At 54.7% G+C, this 15,251-nt stretch overlaps 2 protein-coding genes across 8 annotated transcripts; one reads left to right on the top strand and one right to left on the bottom strand.

Annotated features, from left to right (window-relative positions):
- Nucleotides 1–1,827: 1,827 nt before the first annotated feature.
- NUDT17 (nudix hydrolase 17) lies at nt 1,828–7,124 on the top strand. 2 transcript variants are annotated; one of them, XM_012520421.3, is made up of 8 exons: nt 1,828–2,019; nt 2,182–2,365; nt 2,544–2,569; nt 2,716–2,808; nt 3,114–3,212; nt 3,407–3,543; nt 3,910–4,062; nt 6,584–7,124. In XM_012520421.3, exons 1-8 carry the CDS (start codon nt 1,828–1,830, stop codon nt 6,603–6,605), a joined length of 906 nt encoding a protein of 301 aa, XP_012375875.1. In that variant the 3' UTR covers nt 6,606–7,124. The 2 variants fall into 2 exon arrangements, with proteins under 2 accessions (XP_012375875.1, XP_023440987.1); XM_023585219.3 differs by lacking the exon at nt 6,584–7,124 and adding an exon at nt 4,194–4,369.
- On the bottom strand, nt 4,318–14,308 carry PIAS3 (protein inhibitor of activated STAT 3). 6 transcript variants are annotated; one of them, XM_058309600.2, is made up of 15 exons: nt 14,150–14,302; nt 11,783–11,928; nt 11,105–11,522; nt 10,861–10,945; nt 10,609–10,659; nt 10,280–10,370; nt 9,500–9,634; nt 9,214–9,319; nt 8,141–8,214; nt 7,848–8,008; nt 6,820–6,953; nt 6,571–6,739; nt 6,263–6,396; nt 6,049–6,086; nt 4,318–5,504 (listed from the first exon to the last, which is right to left on the bottom strand). In XM_058309600.2, the coding sequence occupies exons 2-15, from the start codon at nt 11,843–11,845 to the stop codon at nt 5,238–5,240; spliced, it is 1,926 nt and encodes a 641-aa protein (XP_058165583.1). In that variant the 5' UTR covers nt 11,846–11,928; nt 14,150–14,302; the 3' UTR covers nt 4,318–5,237. The 6 variants fall into 6 exon arrangements, with proteins under 6 accessions (XP_058165583.1, XP_004480560.2, XP_058165582.1 ...); XM_004480503.4 differs by lacking the exon at nt 14,150–14,302 and adding an exon at nt 13,427–13,578; XM_058309599.2 differs by lacking the exon at nt 14,150–14,302 and adding an exon at nt 13,427–13,532 and having other exon boundaries at nt 11,105–11,486.
- Nucleotides 14,309–15,251: the final 943 nt, after the last annotated feature.

Here is a 15,251-nt window from a genome sequence, read left to right on the forward strand (position 1 = left end):
TTCTTTGCAGTGGGATAAGTTGCATTCTTGTGCTGAAACCCCCTCTCTGTCCCTACCATCCAGGATACACCAGAAAAGACTTTGACATATTTTTTCAAGGTTGCTGATCCTATCACCCATCACTCTGTTTTCCCTTCATCAAATTCAGCACTGGATAGCTAGATTAAATCATCTATCAGATGCATCAGTTCCCAGAAAGAAATAAGTCAAGCCTGTGTTTATACATCCTGCTAATGAGAAACGTCTTCCTAAGCAGTTCATTTCATTTTAAAAAGTATTTATTTTGTTGTGCTGTAATCCTGAAACACATGTGTGTACACATGCACACACACAATGTGGGGAATATGGAAGACATAAGGTGCGGAATATGGAAGACATACTGTGGGAGTGAAGTGGGGGTGGAGTTATCAGGGTTGCCCAAGCAATCACACTAGAAACTAGGCTAGAAACCACATTCACCAGCTCTGGGCTTCTAGGACGTCTGAAATTTTGTAGGTAAAACACCTTGCACAATGCCTGGTGTATGTTAAGTATTCAATGAATTATTGCCTTCCTCTTCCCCATGATTCCTTAAACAGTGGCAAAAGTTTTGTTTTACAGTACCATGGATGTAATTTGTCCCAGCAAGGGTGTTTTGTTCATTTAAAGCAGTTAGATATTATTTTATAGTCTCTTCAGTTTCATCCTATTAATAGTGATTCTAATCCGTAAACATTTGACTGCCAATTAATTGCAAGACACTATACTGGATACAGTATAGAGATAAGAGACCATCTCTGCCTTCAAGCCTCTCAACCATGTATACATCATTTATTGAGCAACTGTTATGTGCTAGGTATTGGGCCATGCCTTAGGGATACAACAATGAAGAAACCTTGGCCATACAGCCTATTAGGAGGAGACAAATGAGTACAAGGAAGTATTGGAGGGCGGGAGGGGTGCTATAGTAGAAGAGTTAATAGTTAAGTAGAGAGGCAACAAAGGGAAGAGGGTTGGACAGGAAAAGGAGCATGGAGAAGGTGACAACCTAATTTGAAAGATGAGAATTTGCCAGGTGGAAGGGGAAAGTATACTGGAGGGAGGAACCTTGTTCTTGGGGTAACTGCGAATAGACTATGACTAGAAAGAGGCAGGAGTCCTGCCTGAATTGAGGCTGGAGAGGTAGGCAGGGGCAAGGACTGGTGGGTGCTAAAGCATTTACTTTATCTTGAGAGCAGTGGGATGAAATTTGTGTTTTAGAAAGCTCAGTTTGGCAGCACTGTAGAATTAACTGGTGGGGGCAGGTCTATTGGGAGGCTTGTAATATTTCAGGCAGAATATGAAGATCTGAACTAGGATGATGGAAGCTGTAGAGACAGGAACAGATTTGAGAAAGACTGAAGAGACAGTCTGCATCATTTAGTTGTCCTTTGAGTAAGAACAAGGTGGCTGTACAGAGAATGTTTTCTGTATGTCTGGCTTGAAGACAGATGTAGTTAACTAATGCAAGGTGATAACCTGCTATAACGTGTGTGGCCTGTTATGGAGGGGTAATGGTTCAGCGCAGGGCTGGTGGGAGGTGGTGACATGTGAGTCAGAAATCATGTGATCATTGGGGATCATTGCCCTAGAGAGAGAAGATGGAAAGAAAAAAGGTGCTGAGGATCAAGAGATGTTTCTTATCTATTAAGACTACTCATGGGTCGTCCCCAAGGGATATGGCTAAATGTCCCGCCTGAAGTTCTGGGAAGCCTGGCTTCCTTCCGACTCCTCAAAGCGCTCCGGAAGGAGGCGCTGCTGGGCCACCAGAGGGCGCCACGCGGGCTCCGGCGGCCCCGAGGGCCCGTCATGGCCGCGGCGCGGGTGCTGCTGCTCCTGTCTGGGCACCCGGAGGCGGCGACCTTCTCCCGGAGCGTGTGTGGTCTCCTGGGCCCCCGGCCAGGGCTCGAGCCGAGGCTTACGCACTGCGCCTTGAAACGAGGACGGCTTGTCCTCTCGCGCAGGCCATTCCCAGGCGCCTCCGCCAAGCTTCCGCTCCAGGTCGGGAGGCGGCGGGACGGGCAGCGGGGAGTGGAGGCCCGAAGGCGGGGCCCGGGGCCGGTGGGGGCGTGTGGCCGCGCAGTGTCGACCCGTTTTTTAAAGCCCCAGCAGACCACAATCCTACCCCCTTAAGCCTTAACCCAGGTGGCTCCCTCTCGCCAGCGACCCCCTTTCTGTCCGTTTGCCGCCCTGGACCAGCGGCCCTCCGGGCCGGGGACCCAGGTGCCCTCGAAGCGAGGTGTGGATCTGGGCGTGGCCGTCATTCTGCAGTCCAGCGACCAGACTGTCTTGTTAACCCGGAGGACACGCACCCTCAACGTTTCCCCCAATCTCTGGGTACCCCCAGGTGAGTACCCTAGAGACAAGCCCCAAGCCCGGGGAAGACTATTCCTGCCTGCTCACACACACACTTGCCAGGCCCAGAAATGTGGCCAGTCCACAATCACAAGGGGCTGCAGCTGCTTCTGTGGCCACTGGAAGAGCCAGAACCACCGTCACTCATCTACTGACCCGTGTCATTGCAGGTGGGCATGTGGAACTTGATGAAGAGGTAACCAGCTGACCCAAACTGCACCCTGCTCTGAGCCAAAAGACCTAATTCGGGGACCACCTTGGCTTGGGCTGAGGGAGGGGCAAACAAAAGGACTTGGACAAGTCTGGCATTAACCACTCTGACCTGTCCTCTCTGCCTCCTAGCTGCTGGACGGAGGGCTTCGAGAGCTTTGGGAGGAGAGCGGACTACAGCTGCCCCAGGGCCAGTTCTCCTGGGTCCCTCTGGGACTATGGGAGGTAAGACAGAGCCCTGAGGTCTCTCCGTATTTAACCACCTTCTATTTAACCCTCAACTTCTACCTACCAAAGTCTACAGAACACTCTCACTACATGGCCACAGTGGAGTGTAGGATGGGGTCCCCCAAATCCATAGCTCTCACCAAGATCCATCTTGGAGGCCAGAAGATCCATCTTAGAGACCAGCTCTACCCTCCAGTTCCTCAGCTTTTGGCTAGCATTTTTGTTTCACCCCAAAGTTGTTCTCTTTTTCTTATAAAATCCCAGAGACAGGAAGTTCTCACGTTTTGCTGTTTTCTTCTTAGTCCGCCTACCCTCCCAGGTTGAGCTGGGGTTTCCCCAAATACCATCACATCGTTCTCTATCTACTTGTGGTTTCCCAGGAGTCCCAGCAGCAGCTGCAGGTAGGGCTGGTAGTAGAGGAAGGAAATCTGGGTCTGCCTGTGATTAGGTAGGGGAGGAGGATCAGAGATAACATGCAATAGCCTCTCCCCCAGCCCTACGTAGGGCGCTCCATTCCACCCGTGGGTCTTCTGTGATCAAGAGCAGGACCCCCAGGCAGAGGCTGTGACTGAGGGATCAACATGTCTGGCCCCAGGCACGGATCCAACCAAACCCAAATGAAGTGAGCGCTCTTGTATGGCTGGAACCAGAAGTAGCAGGCGCAGTGGCTATCACAGAGGATGGGACAGAGACCACCAGACTTTTCCCCCAGGACCTACCACCCTCTGTCATGTAAGTTAAGAGTTTCTCCCCAGCCTCCAGCACATCAATGCTGAAAAGTTCAGCTTATATCCCTGCCCAGGCTGGAATTTTGTGTTATGGGGGAGATTTCGGGAATTGGTCAGCTCATGATGAAGAGCACTCAATAGCAAAGACACTGGCCGTCAAACTCAAAGGTTCCTGCTCTGACCAGCTAGCACCGAAGACCTAGGTTTGAGTCCCAATTCTCCCTCCTTGAACCCGTTTCCTTTTTTCAGCTGAGATTCTTCACCCACTCACACCCTTCCTGCCATGGTTGGGAAGATTAGATGACCTGATGGTTATGGAAGTGCTTTGGACACCCAAGGCACAGGCCAGACAGGAGCTGTCGTTACACAGGGCGATGGAACTGCAGGATGATGGGAGAACAGGACCCCTGGCCCTGCCCATGTCCACACTGCTGCGGACAACTCCAACCACACCAGGGGACATCGAGAGAGTCAGCACAGGGACCAAGTTTGCCCTCAGGCTGTGGCTGCAACATCTGGGCAGGTAACAGGAATGACTTGAGAGTCACAGTGGTGGGGTGGGTAGTCTAAAATTTTTATGGGCATGAGAGAGAGCAAGAGGGGAAGAAAGAAGTGATGTTGGAACTCCTTGGTGTGACACCCACCATGTGAAAGTGCAGCGCAGGCGGACTCAGGGCCAGCGAAGAAAGAATCGAACATGGACCACCTCCCCCCGAACCAGGGGTCTGGAAATTGAAGTGCATCATCCCCTCCCTAGCCCACCTTGGAGACACTCACAGAACATTCACAATCTTTATTAGTGGGTAAGAATTTCCCTACAGCTTTGGGAATAAAAAGTAAATTACAACATAGGTCCTAGGCCCTGGAGAAGCCTGTAAAAGGAGATTGGGAATGAGCGCATGAGGGTCCTCCCACTTCCCAGAAAGGCGCAGAATGAGCCAGGCCTACCCACGGGCCATGGACCTCTGGAAGCTTAGACCCTGGGCTGGTTGGTGTAAGAAATACTGTGAACTTAAATATATAAATAGAGAGAGACCCGAGCAACAAGCCAGGCCCTGCTCCCAAACCCCTGGGGACCAGGACTAAGGCCTTATCTCCCCCTCAGTCAGACTGGGAAGTGTTAGTCAGGGAAGTCATCTTTGGAGTATTTTGGTTTTTCTTGTTTATGTACAAAAAAACTACAACCCAAAATAGAGTTCTCTGTCCACGTGTCTGCCTCCTTCCACCTGTTTGGCCAAAGGGAATGGAATGGACATGAAGAAACAATGGTTGTGGGGGAAGGAACAGAGCCATGGTTTGGGGACTAGGAGAAGAGGGCATCTGGGGGACAGGAGAAGGGGTCTCTCTCCACAAGGCTCTAGACATGGTCAAGGCTGAGAGGATGCAGCCCTTCCCCCAACCCTCACCCCTTGTCCTCTCTCCCTCCTACTGCCTAGGTTAACATACCCAAAGGAATGTGCCTCCATCTACAGAACATTTCCACAAATAGTCCCCAAATGTCCGTAAAAAGAGGTTAAGCATTAACCCTTTGGGTGCTGGCCTTGTCAGGCAGAGATGAGGCCAAAAGGAGGTGTCCAAGGAGGTCTGTCTGGCCTTTGGCCAAAGTCCCTCTGAGGGGTCAGACTGGACAGGAGTCTGGACGCCACGTCATACAAACTCAGTGTTGGGAGGCAGTGACAGCTGCACAATCCAGGGCACTCAGTCCAGGGAAATGATGTCTGACCGACAGCCAGTCAAGGAAGGACCTGAGGGCAGGGGTCCTCCATGCCCCTCCCTCAAGGCCCCCCCAGGGGCGACAATGCTGCTGACGCGGCCAGGAGGGGGTGCTGGAGGGGAGCTGCGGTGGGAACTCCCCAACGTGGGGGCCAGTGGGCCCAGGAAGTGGGAAGGGGTCCCCCGGTACTGGAAGAAGTGGCCCAGGGCATCCTGTTCGTCTAGTGAAGTGATGACGGAGGGGCCATAGTGCTGAGAGGAATCAAGGGCATAGTTTGAGATTTCATCCGGACTTCACCCTCTTCCCAATCACTCATCTCAGAAATATCACTTGGGGTAAATCAACCTCTGCCAATCCCACGGTATTCTCTCAGAAGGAAGGGAGACTCTGGCTCTTCCCTACTCCTCCACCCTTTAGTCTTCCTATCCTAATCCAGCCCCTCCAGCCTGCTAGGTTCTCAGTCTTGTGGGCATCTGAAATGTGTGGAATGTCCGGTGGGGGCAGGCCTGGTGCTCAAGTGCACACGGGGGCGTGTGGGGGGAGCAGGCAGAGGCAGAACTACACGGAACGCTCCGGGGACAGAACACTAACGGGAGCAAGGAAGATGGGTGGGAATCTGCAGAAGTATGGCCGGGCCGAGGAGGAAAAGCGGCTGCCTGCACTTCTCCCTGCCCTCACCGAAAAGCTGATTCAGCTGGCCAGGCAAGAGGCAAGAGGGAGGGGGCCCGTGTGCCTGGGAAGGCAGCTTCAGAGAGCTGAGATCTTCCCAGGGGGTGTGGGGAGAAGGCCACTTACCTGACTCTCAGTCTGAAGGAAAGAAAATAAATCTAAACCTGGTAGGAAAAGAGAAGTCACAATCAACCTCCTGTCTGACCCCATCAACAACAAAAAGACAAAGGAGTTCCTTGGATTGTGGGACCCTTGTGGAGAGCCAAGAAGCTCTAAAAAGGCACAGGGGTCCTGGGGAGGGCATGGCAAGGCAGGGCCCACGCTGCAATCACTGTCATACCTTGGATATCGGCCCCCAGGGGGAAGGCAGGTGGGTACTCATGCAATGGGAGACTGGACAGGAAATCCCCGCCCAGTGTGCCCATAGCAGGACTCCGTAGCACCGAGGATGGCTGGTGGCCAGAGGTCAGGACTCTGTGAGGGGAGAGAAAGAGCTGGGGAAACTGGCAAGTCACAGCTCAGCCCCCAAATCCCCTCTCTGTACTGTCCACCCCTGCCCTTACCCCAGGGTTTTCCCAAATGATCGGAAACGATCTCTGACTTCTTTCCCTGGCCCTTCTGCTGCAAACTCAGCCTATTTCCTCATACCCTTTGCTTCCAGGCAGGGCCGGAATGGCAGCTGAGGTGACAGGACAGTGCTTCTTGGTCGGGGGCAGGTCCTCCTCGTCTGATGAGCTCTCTACTGTCAAGTCAATAACTTCAACCTTCTTCTTATTCTCCGATGGATTTCCCTCTTGCACTGGGCTGTACTGCAGGCCTACGGGTAGAAAGAAGACTGTGTCTCAGAGAAGAGGCCATTCAAGATTGAGCTCAGCTGGGGGACAGTGGGTCACTCACCATCCAGCCCATACCCTGGCGGGGGGCAAACCTCAGACGCCTCCTTCTTAGGTTTCATTGGGCACCAGGATCCGTCTTCCATGAACTGGATCTCATCACAATCCGAGCAGGAATTAAGAATCTCCATAAATAAACTGGGGAGGGAAAGAGATGGGAACTCATGGAACTGGGAGATGGCTGGAACAGTAGTCAGAGTTCTGTCACACAACTTCTTGGATCTCAGTTTCCTCGTCTGTAAAATAGGGATATGACCCAACCTGCTGTCCTCTCTTGAGTTGTTGGAATCAAATAAAATGTATAAAAGAGTTGTGAAAACTTGCTTTGGAAAAAACAGAACAAAACCTTCCTTTGCAAAAGTGCTAGGTTTTTAAGTAAGTATGTTCTGAGCACCTGTTAGGTGTAGTACTAGGAATGAGACAGAAGGAGCAGAGACACAGAACTCCATAAACCATCTCAATAAGGGCAGTGAAAGCAAAAACCATAATATGGGCTCTGGAAGGGGGTTAGGACTGGTTAGATCAGCACATCCAGGCCCTCAAAAGAACCTAATTAGGGAGCAGATGTAGCTCAAGAGGTTGAGTGCTTGCTTCCCATGTATAAGGTCCTGGGTTCAATCCCCAGAACCTCCAAAAAAAGGAAAAAAGGGTACCTTATTTCTGTGCTCACTGGGAGGCCAGGTCGTTGTTATGGGCAATAATACAATTCAACACACTGGCTCTGCCACTTATTAACAATGTAACTTTTTGAGCAGGATACTCAGTCTGTCTAGGGGTTAGTTCTCCCATCTCCCTATCCCATAGGGCTACCATGGGGATTCATGAGCTACAGCATATAAAATGCTTAGCATGATGCCTAGTATACACAGTCCTCGGGGTTGGTGTGTACACACACACACTGGTAAAGAGGACAGATAGGGTGAGAGCTGGGCTTCATGTGAGGAGAAGCTGTACACACATAATATATATGAACATATATATGAAAGTGGTCCTAGTGGATGTCCTAGGCAAGGAGAAGCAGAATGGTCCTACCCATCAATGATCAGAGATTCATAGGGAGCCTTCTTGTCACACACAGGACATGTCCACGTTGGCTTCTTCTCATTCATCTGTAGATAGAGGGCAGCATCGAAGCTCTGCAGGTGGGCACAGGTGAGGGCACGACAGGGGACTGTCAGGCGCATCTTCCCCAGCTGAGAAGAGATGAATTCTTCGGTCAGAGTCCCGACATCCCAGAAAGCCTGGCTCGTATCCTTAGGAATCCTCATCAGATCTAGAAGTTTAACCCAACCACCCTCCCCCTTTCCTTCTCCCCTTGTACCCACCGGGCACATGAGTGACACTCGGAGACTCGTAGTGGCCACCTCACTGTCGGGGTCAGCAGTCAATTTCTCCTTGACTGAAACAAGAGTGAAGTCAGAGCTATGGAGCCAGCCAGGTGGGAGAGTGAGCCCAGGAGATGGTGAGGCCAGAAGCGGGATGGCTCTGGCTGAGAGGCAGCTGAGTGAAGGGCTTTTGGGGGCCAATGGGAGGTCACATGGGAAGAGCTGGGTTATGAAATGGTGGGTGGAGGGGGAAGATTTCCCCATCCCTACAGGTACTTAGACATAGCTGGGTGACGCTTTGGCAGAGATAATCTAAAGGGAATTGAGGGAAGTGGACGTGGCTCAACTGATAGAGCGTCTGCCTACCATATGGAAGATCCAGGGTTCAAACCCAGGGCCTCCTGACCTGTGGTGAGCTGGCCCACGTGCAGTGCTGCCGTGCACAAGGAAAACCCTGCCACGCAGGGGCACCCCCGCACAGAGGAGCCCCACGTGCAAGGAGTACGCCCTGCAAGCAGAGCCGCCCTGTGCAAAAAAAGTGCAGCCTGCCCAGGAGTGGCGCCGCGCACATGGAGAGCTGATGCAGCAAGATGATGCAACAAAAGAGATGCAGTTTCCCAGTACTGCCTGATAATACAAGCAGATGCAGAACAACGCAGAGAGAATGGACTGGACACAGAGAGCAGACAGTGGGGGGAGGAGAGAAAAATAAAAATAAATCTTTAAAAAAATAAATAAAAAAATAAAGGGAATTGAAGCAGCACTTAAGGGTTAGATTAGATGCTCTTCAAGGCCCTTCTCAGTCCTAGGGACCCATATTCCCGCAGGGCTGGAGTTAGGGTCTATGAGGTACAGAGCAGTTGTATGATTGGAAGTGCAAGGGTGTTCCTCAATGCCTGGGAGTGGCCTGACTTCACAACCACGAAGACTAGTAAGTGGGAAGGTGAGGGCCTGGATTCAGGTGAGAGGGGAAAGAAGTTTTCACAAAAGGGGTGTGGGTTTGATTGTGAAGGGTAGAGGGCCAAGAAGACTTGGAGCCAGATCAGAGGCAAGAAGGGAAGCATGCGACTCACTCAGCGCCCGGGAGTGGTCTGGATTCCGGATGCCCTTCGCTCTGAGCTTTTGTAGAAGGGTCCCTGCGGTCAGCTGCCTCACCAGGTACACAGACAAGGAGTAATTCTACTTGGAAGTGGCAGGAGAGAGACAATTAGCCTCTGCTTCTCACACATGAGGATCAGAGACCCAGAAAGAGAAACCTCTTTCCCCAAACTGGGATACTGGCTGACTCCCCCTACCCACCCCCACCCCACCCCCTATTCCCTGTCCCCTAATACCCTCCCCCGGCTTCTCCATGCTCACCCGTCCAAACTCAGATGACCAGTTGACCACGATGGTGTTGGGAACAGTGGCCGAGAGTCGAGCCAGGGGTGTGATGTTGATGGGGCGGCTGGGCCTCTTGGGTTCAGCCCCATTCTTGGTGGGGGGAAGGTAACCCTGGGGAAGGGCGGGACTGGTCAGGGGAGCGCTTTCTCTGGGAAGGGGCTCAGCTCTGACAACAAAAGCCATCTTGTCTTGGGTAACTTATTCCCTGGGGAGAAGGCCGGCTCTTCCTTGACCAAAGGGATGAGGGCCCTTCAGTGACTCGCAAACCTGGGGCACTGTTTAGGGCTGCGTGAAGAGTTCGCTCATCGGGAGAAAGGAGAGCTTCTTCCTTGGCCAAGAAAACAAGAACCCACTCACTGAGTCCCTGGGAAGGAAGAACAGGGGTGCCTCACTTCCTCCAGCTCTCGGATCTGGGGGTCGTCACCTCTAAGACATCTTCTCTGAGCCTTTCAATTGTAAATGTCCCTCCTCTGGGTTCTGACAGAACTCTTGTTCAGCCCTTTCTTAGCACTCTCTAGAGAAAATTGGTTCACTCAGTAAACCAGCAGGTCCGATGTGCCAGGCACTGTGGTCGGCCTGTCCCTTTAGGAGTCTGCCTCTCACTCAGACTCCGTGACAGCAGGACCATGACCTAGTCATCTTGGTGATCCCAATACCTAAGACAGAACCTGGCGCATGATGGGTGCATAGTTAACAACTGTCAAATTGAACTGAAGCGGGGGAGGGCTACTGCCAGAAGAAGGGAAGAGCATTTACCGGCAGGGGGCACAGTTTCCCATTGACCTTGACAAAGAGGTTGGGGGGGAAATAATCCTCCTGAGGGCAGCTGGTCTCACAGAGACAGAACCTGGTAAGAGATGAGAGAGGATGAAAGGGTGGGAGGCAGTTTCTGGAATTGGATCTGGGAGAGAACAAGGGAACCCCAGAAAACCAGCTACATATATCCGTAGCCCTTAGCATCCAACAGTGTCCCCAGGCTGGGGAGGATGATGGCAAAGCAGGGATATCTCCTAGGAGTAGCTGTCAGACCCCTACTTCACTCCCACCCTCAGTGGGGACCCAGCAGGGAGGGAGAGCCATCTCACCTTAGCTGCACCTGTATGGTATAATCACATTTGGCTCCTGGCAGAACCTCTCTGTAACAGACAGGGAGAGATGTTGGCCCCCAGAGGGCAGGGGTGAATGGATGGGAGACAGTCAGACGTCCAGGGTTCAAAGAAGAGACAGGCAAGAGAATGAGAGACAAAGCGGGATAGGGAGGAAAGAAGGGGAGAAGAAAGAGCAGAGGCAAGGGATAGCCACCCAGAAATGAGGTAGGAGGACAGGTGGAGATGTACCTGGACGTGAGAATCTGCTGCACTTGCTGGGGTGTGAGGGCAAAGGTAAAGTGTGCTTCCTCAAAGCGCTGGCTCGAAGTGGAAGCTGAGGACATAAAGGGACAGTTATTCCCAAGCCCACGCTCAGGCAGCCACAGAAGTTGCCCCCATCCCAGGCTGCTGACCCCACAGGGCTAAAGCCTCAGAAAGGATCGGGGAAGGGGCATGGAGTCCAGGAAGGCCGAGGGACCACAGAGAGCCATACCGAGGGTGGTGGGTCGGATGAGCTCCCCGTAGACTTCATAGAAGGGCAATGGTTTCATGGTGACATCAGGGTGCACAGGCTGGGGCAGGGGGGGGTGCATGTCCACCTCACGCTTGGGGCCCAGCAGAGTGCCAGGGGCCAAGAGGGCAGGGGGGATAGGGGCTAGGGGGCCCGGGGAGCCTACGGGAGGGGTCCCAGGGGGCAGAGAGAGCAGGGAGAGATCAGAGGGCCCCAGGGTCTTCCGGGGAAAGCGGCGGCGGTAAAGCTCTTTAATCTTCATCTGGACGCTGGGGGCACAGCTAGACTTGAGGAGGTGCAGGGCCTTGGCCAGGAGCTCGTGCTTTCGTCCACTCTTGTTCCGGCCAGCAAAGCCGAGGAGCACCTGGAGCTCAGACACCCGGAAACTCATCACCATGTGCTGTGAGAACAGAGAAACCTGAGAATCCTATCTCGCATGGGCCTGTCCACCAGGGCCACTAGGGCTGAGCTGCCAGGTGGGCAGTGCCTCTTTCCCTCTAGCACTCATCAGAAAGATGCTCTGCAGCTAGTGGACCACCGCCAGGCAGACAACCTGGCCATAGGGATATCTCGGTCCCATTTAGCAACCCTCAGCTCAACCTCACCAGGTACAGGTTCCCCAGCTTGGGTAGCCCTATCACCCCATGCCTGGAAACTGACCAGAATGGGGACAGAGGGTGGCAGCCAACAACCTCGGGGTCCACTACTGCCTCCTATGTCCATCCCTGCCTTTAGCCTGGACTCTCCTTTAAGCTGCTTATCTTCTTTCCTGTTCTTTCTCAGACTCTCAGATCCATCCCAGCCTCCTGGGAAGAGGATAAGAGACAGGGAGAAGGAGAGAGAGAAGAGAGGATTCAGGCCAGGCAGCCCCCCAGGGAAGCAAGGGGCCAGGTGGCTGGAGGATTGTGCCCCACCACCCAGCCCTCCCAACCACTTCAGCCCACCTCAGCTACTTGCCCCAAGTCTCTGAAACTTTTGTAGTCAGGGCTTCCGGGCCAGGGTTCAATGCGCCTAACTCCCCCAAACCCTACCTCACTGCCATTTTCATAACCATCCTATCTTTCTGGGCGAGGACCAGGATGAAAACTTGGGAAGAGGCTAACAGTGAACACTGAACCACCTGTTTACTGAACCATCTGCCACCTGCTAATATCCTGCTTCTCTCCAATGCAGGAAAACTAAGGGCTGCCCTCCCTGTCCCCCACACCTACAGGGTGAAAGAGGAGAGGGCAAAGCTTTAAACAGAGGCCTCGGGACAAGGAGGAGAAGGCGCATGAACCCTGAGCTAGAGAACAAAATCACAAGAACCCAGCAGCCAGTGGTTAGACCTCAAGCCTGCCGAGGACTTCCCAGGAAATTATTTTGAATACGAAGGGGTAAAACAAAGTCTGGAGGCAGGGAGATGAACCCAAGCGCTTAAGGTCCTATGAGCTATCCTGATACAGTTACCCTCAGACTCTGTGTGGTGGTGGGAGGGCACAAGGAGCGCTCTCCTCCAAGCACTCCCATCTCTGAATCTCGAGGAGACCTGCTGCACAATTCTTCCCCTTCTAAGAGGGCTGGCCATAGAGCTTGGGCCCCTTTTGAGGAATGTGATGAAGAACGTGCTCCTCTACCCTTCTGCCCATCCTTGTCGCCTCTGTCCTGCCTTTATCTGTCCATTAGCTGTGGCTACAACTTCCCCTCCTTCCTACCCCATCGTTTCACACGTCTCTGCCTTCCTCTCAGTCCAGAGGATGCTGCTGCCCCACCCCTCTAAGTATCTGCCTGCACAACCCCGCCCCCTCTAGCTCAGCCACCTACAGGGTATTTCCCCAGGCTCGGAGCCCAAGAGCAGCCCCAAAGCCTCCATCCTCTCGGTTGCATGTCCCTGAGGACCCTCCCTTATATCTGCCCCCCTCAACCACCCCCACCCAGTCCCACCTCTACATCTGCCCCCTACTGTTGCATCTCTCGGCCTCGATCGACTCGCCACCCATGCCTCTCAGGAGCCTTTCCCCCTGGCCCTACCCCTACATTTCCCCCAACTACCAAATCCGATCTCAACCCCGCGTCCCCGCCCCCTGCGCCTTGGCCCCCAACAGCTGCAATTCCCCTCGGCCCCACCCCTACATCTGCCCCGCGGCCCCGCCCCCGGAGCCCCGACGCAGCGCCGACCGCGCCCGCAGCCCCAGCAGCCCGACAGCCGGTCCCCGCCACGTCTCCGGCCCCCTCCCGAGCCCAAGGCACCCAGTCCCCGCCGCTCTCCCTCCTCGGCGCACAGCCGGGCTGGGGCCAGATGGGGATGGGGGAGGGGGCCGGTACCTTTAATTCGACCAGCTCCGCCATCTTGAGACATCGCAGGCGCCCGAGCCCGAGCCCGAGCCCAGGCCCAGGGACCGGCGCACAACTCTCCACCCCGGCGCCGGCCGCAAATGCCGCCCGCTCCGCCCCGTCCGGCCCCCTACGCCTCCCCCGGCGGCCCCGCCCGCCCGCCTTCGGACGAGCCCCCGCCTCGGCCCCTCCCTCCGCAGCCGGACCCAGCCCCCGCACGTCTCCGGCGAGCGTGCAGGACGGGCAGATCCGGAGGGAGGGTACGGCCCCAAAGACCGCGGGGTCCCGGGGGGAACCGGCTGGAGGCGGGCCCGCAGCGCCTGGGGGAGGGGGGGCTTGCCACGCCGGAGCTGGGAGGGAAGGCGCTTTTCGGGAGCCAGAGGTCCTCGAAATGGGGAGAGAAAGTACTGGCAACTGCTGGAGCGCAGGGAAACGGGGGGGAAGAGAGGGAGCAGCAAAGTTGGAGCGAAAACCCTCCCGTCTCCATATTTCACCGGCTCACATCAAGAGTTCTCCCTACTTGGGAAATGGGTGCGCTCTGATCCATTTTAGGGCAGCTGTGGCTTCGTGAGCCGCTCGGCTCAACACTCCGTTCTCAGTCCTCCATCCCCTTCCTCCTCTCCCCCCCCGCGCCCCAACCACGATGCCGCTCTTCGTCCGGCCGCAGGACGCAGAACTCCGCAGCAAAAAGTTGGGGCCGAGAGCGGGACTTACCGGCAGTCTCCGGGAGCGGGGAGGGCGCTCGGAGGCTCGGAGGGTGGGCTGGAGGCGGGAGGGAGGGGGCGCGCGCCGCTCCCGCAGGCCGCGCGGCCCGAGCTCCGGAGGGCAGCGGGCGCCGCGGCCGCAGCTCGCCGGGGCCCGAGCTCCGCCTGGGCCGGCGCCGGGGCTGGGGCCGCCCCCTCCTGGGTAAGGCCGCCAGGACCGCCGAGGCGGGAGCGGGGCGGAGCCCGCGGCGGGAGGGGCGGCGCTGCGAGCCCGCGCCCGGGCGATTAACTCCTCGTGGGACCCGATCTGGGCGGCGGAGGGTTTGGGGGCTCCTCTTTCTCACCACCTCCGTGACCCCTCGCGCTGGCGTAACGGGCTTGGGGTGGTGGCACCGCGCAAATAAGAGAGTGCGGACCAGGGATCTGGTCGCATAAAGAGGTTCCTGCGTGGAAGGAGACTTTTCCCCCTTGGGGAAAAACGTTTTGTTCGAATCCCAAGTGTGCCAGGAGCCCCCCATCTCTACTACGCGTGGTTTCCCCCACCCCAGTTCCTACCCCAAATACACACACGGTCACCAAAGACTCCATGCCTTAGTGTAGCTGAAGGTGAGCGGTGGGGATGTTTTCTTGCCCACAAAATGGATTTCTGACCCTCACTGAACATCTACTCTCTTTCCTCCAAGGTCTTGCACCTTCCAGAGGCCCCATTCTTAACCAAGCTGCTCACTCACATGAAGGCCCCAGGGTAAATCTGTTTTACTTTAGGGCTGTGTAGCCATACCAGGTACATGAAAAACCCATTAACGTTTTGGAGTGATATTGCCGTTTGCTCAATAAATATTTGAGTGCTGTGCAGAGATTGTTAGATGTTGAAAACATGAAAGCCTTGCAGGAGCTGACAGTCTAGCTGTAGAGACAATACTGTTAAATCAAAAAGCAGCAAACAAAAAAAGCGTTTTAGTAATTAATACGAACAGCCCTCATTTTGCTTAAAACCTCGGTATAATCCTTCCCAGGAGACCCCTCGCAAGCCACCGACTGAAAGTGCCAACCTAGAATATCCCCAGGGACCTGTTGAGGTGGGCCATCCTCTCTGTGGATTGCGTCCCTAG

Source organism: Dasypus novemcinctus, chromosome 13 (genome assembly GCF_030445035.2).
Source record: "Dasypus novemcinctus isolate mDasNov1 chromosome 13, mDasNov1.1.hap2, whole genome shotgun sequence".
Classification (NCBI taxonomy): domain Eukaryota; kingdom Metazoa; phylum Chordata; class Mammalia; order Cingulata; family Dasypodidae; genus Dasypus; species Dasypus novemcinctus.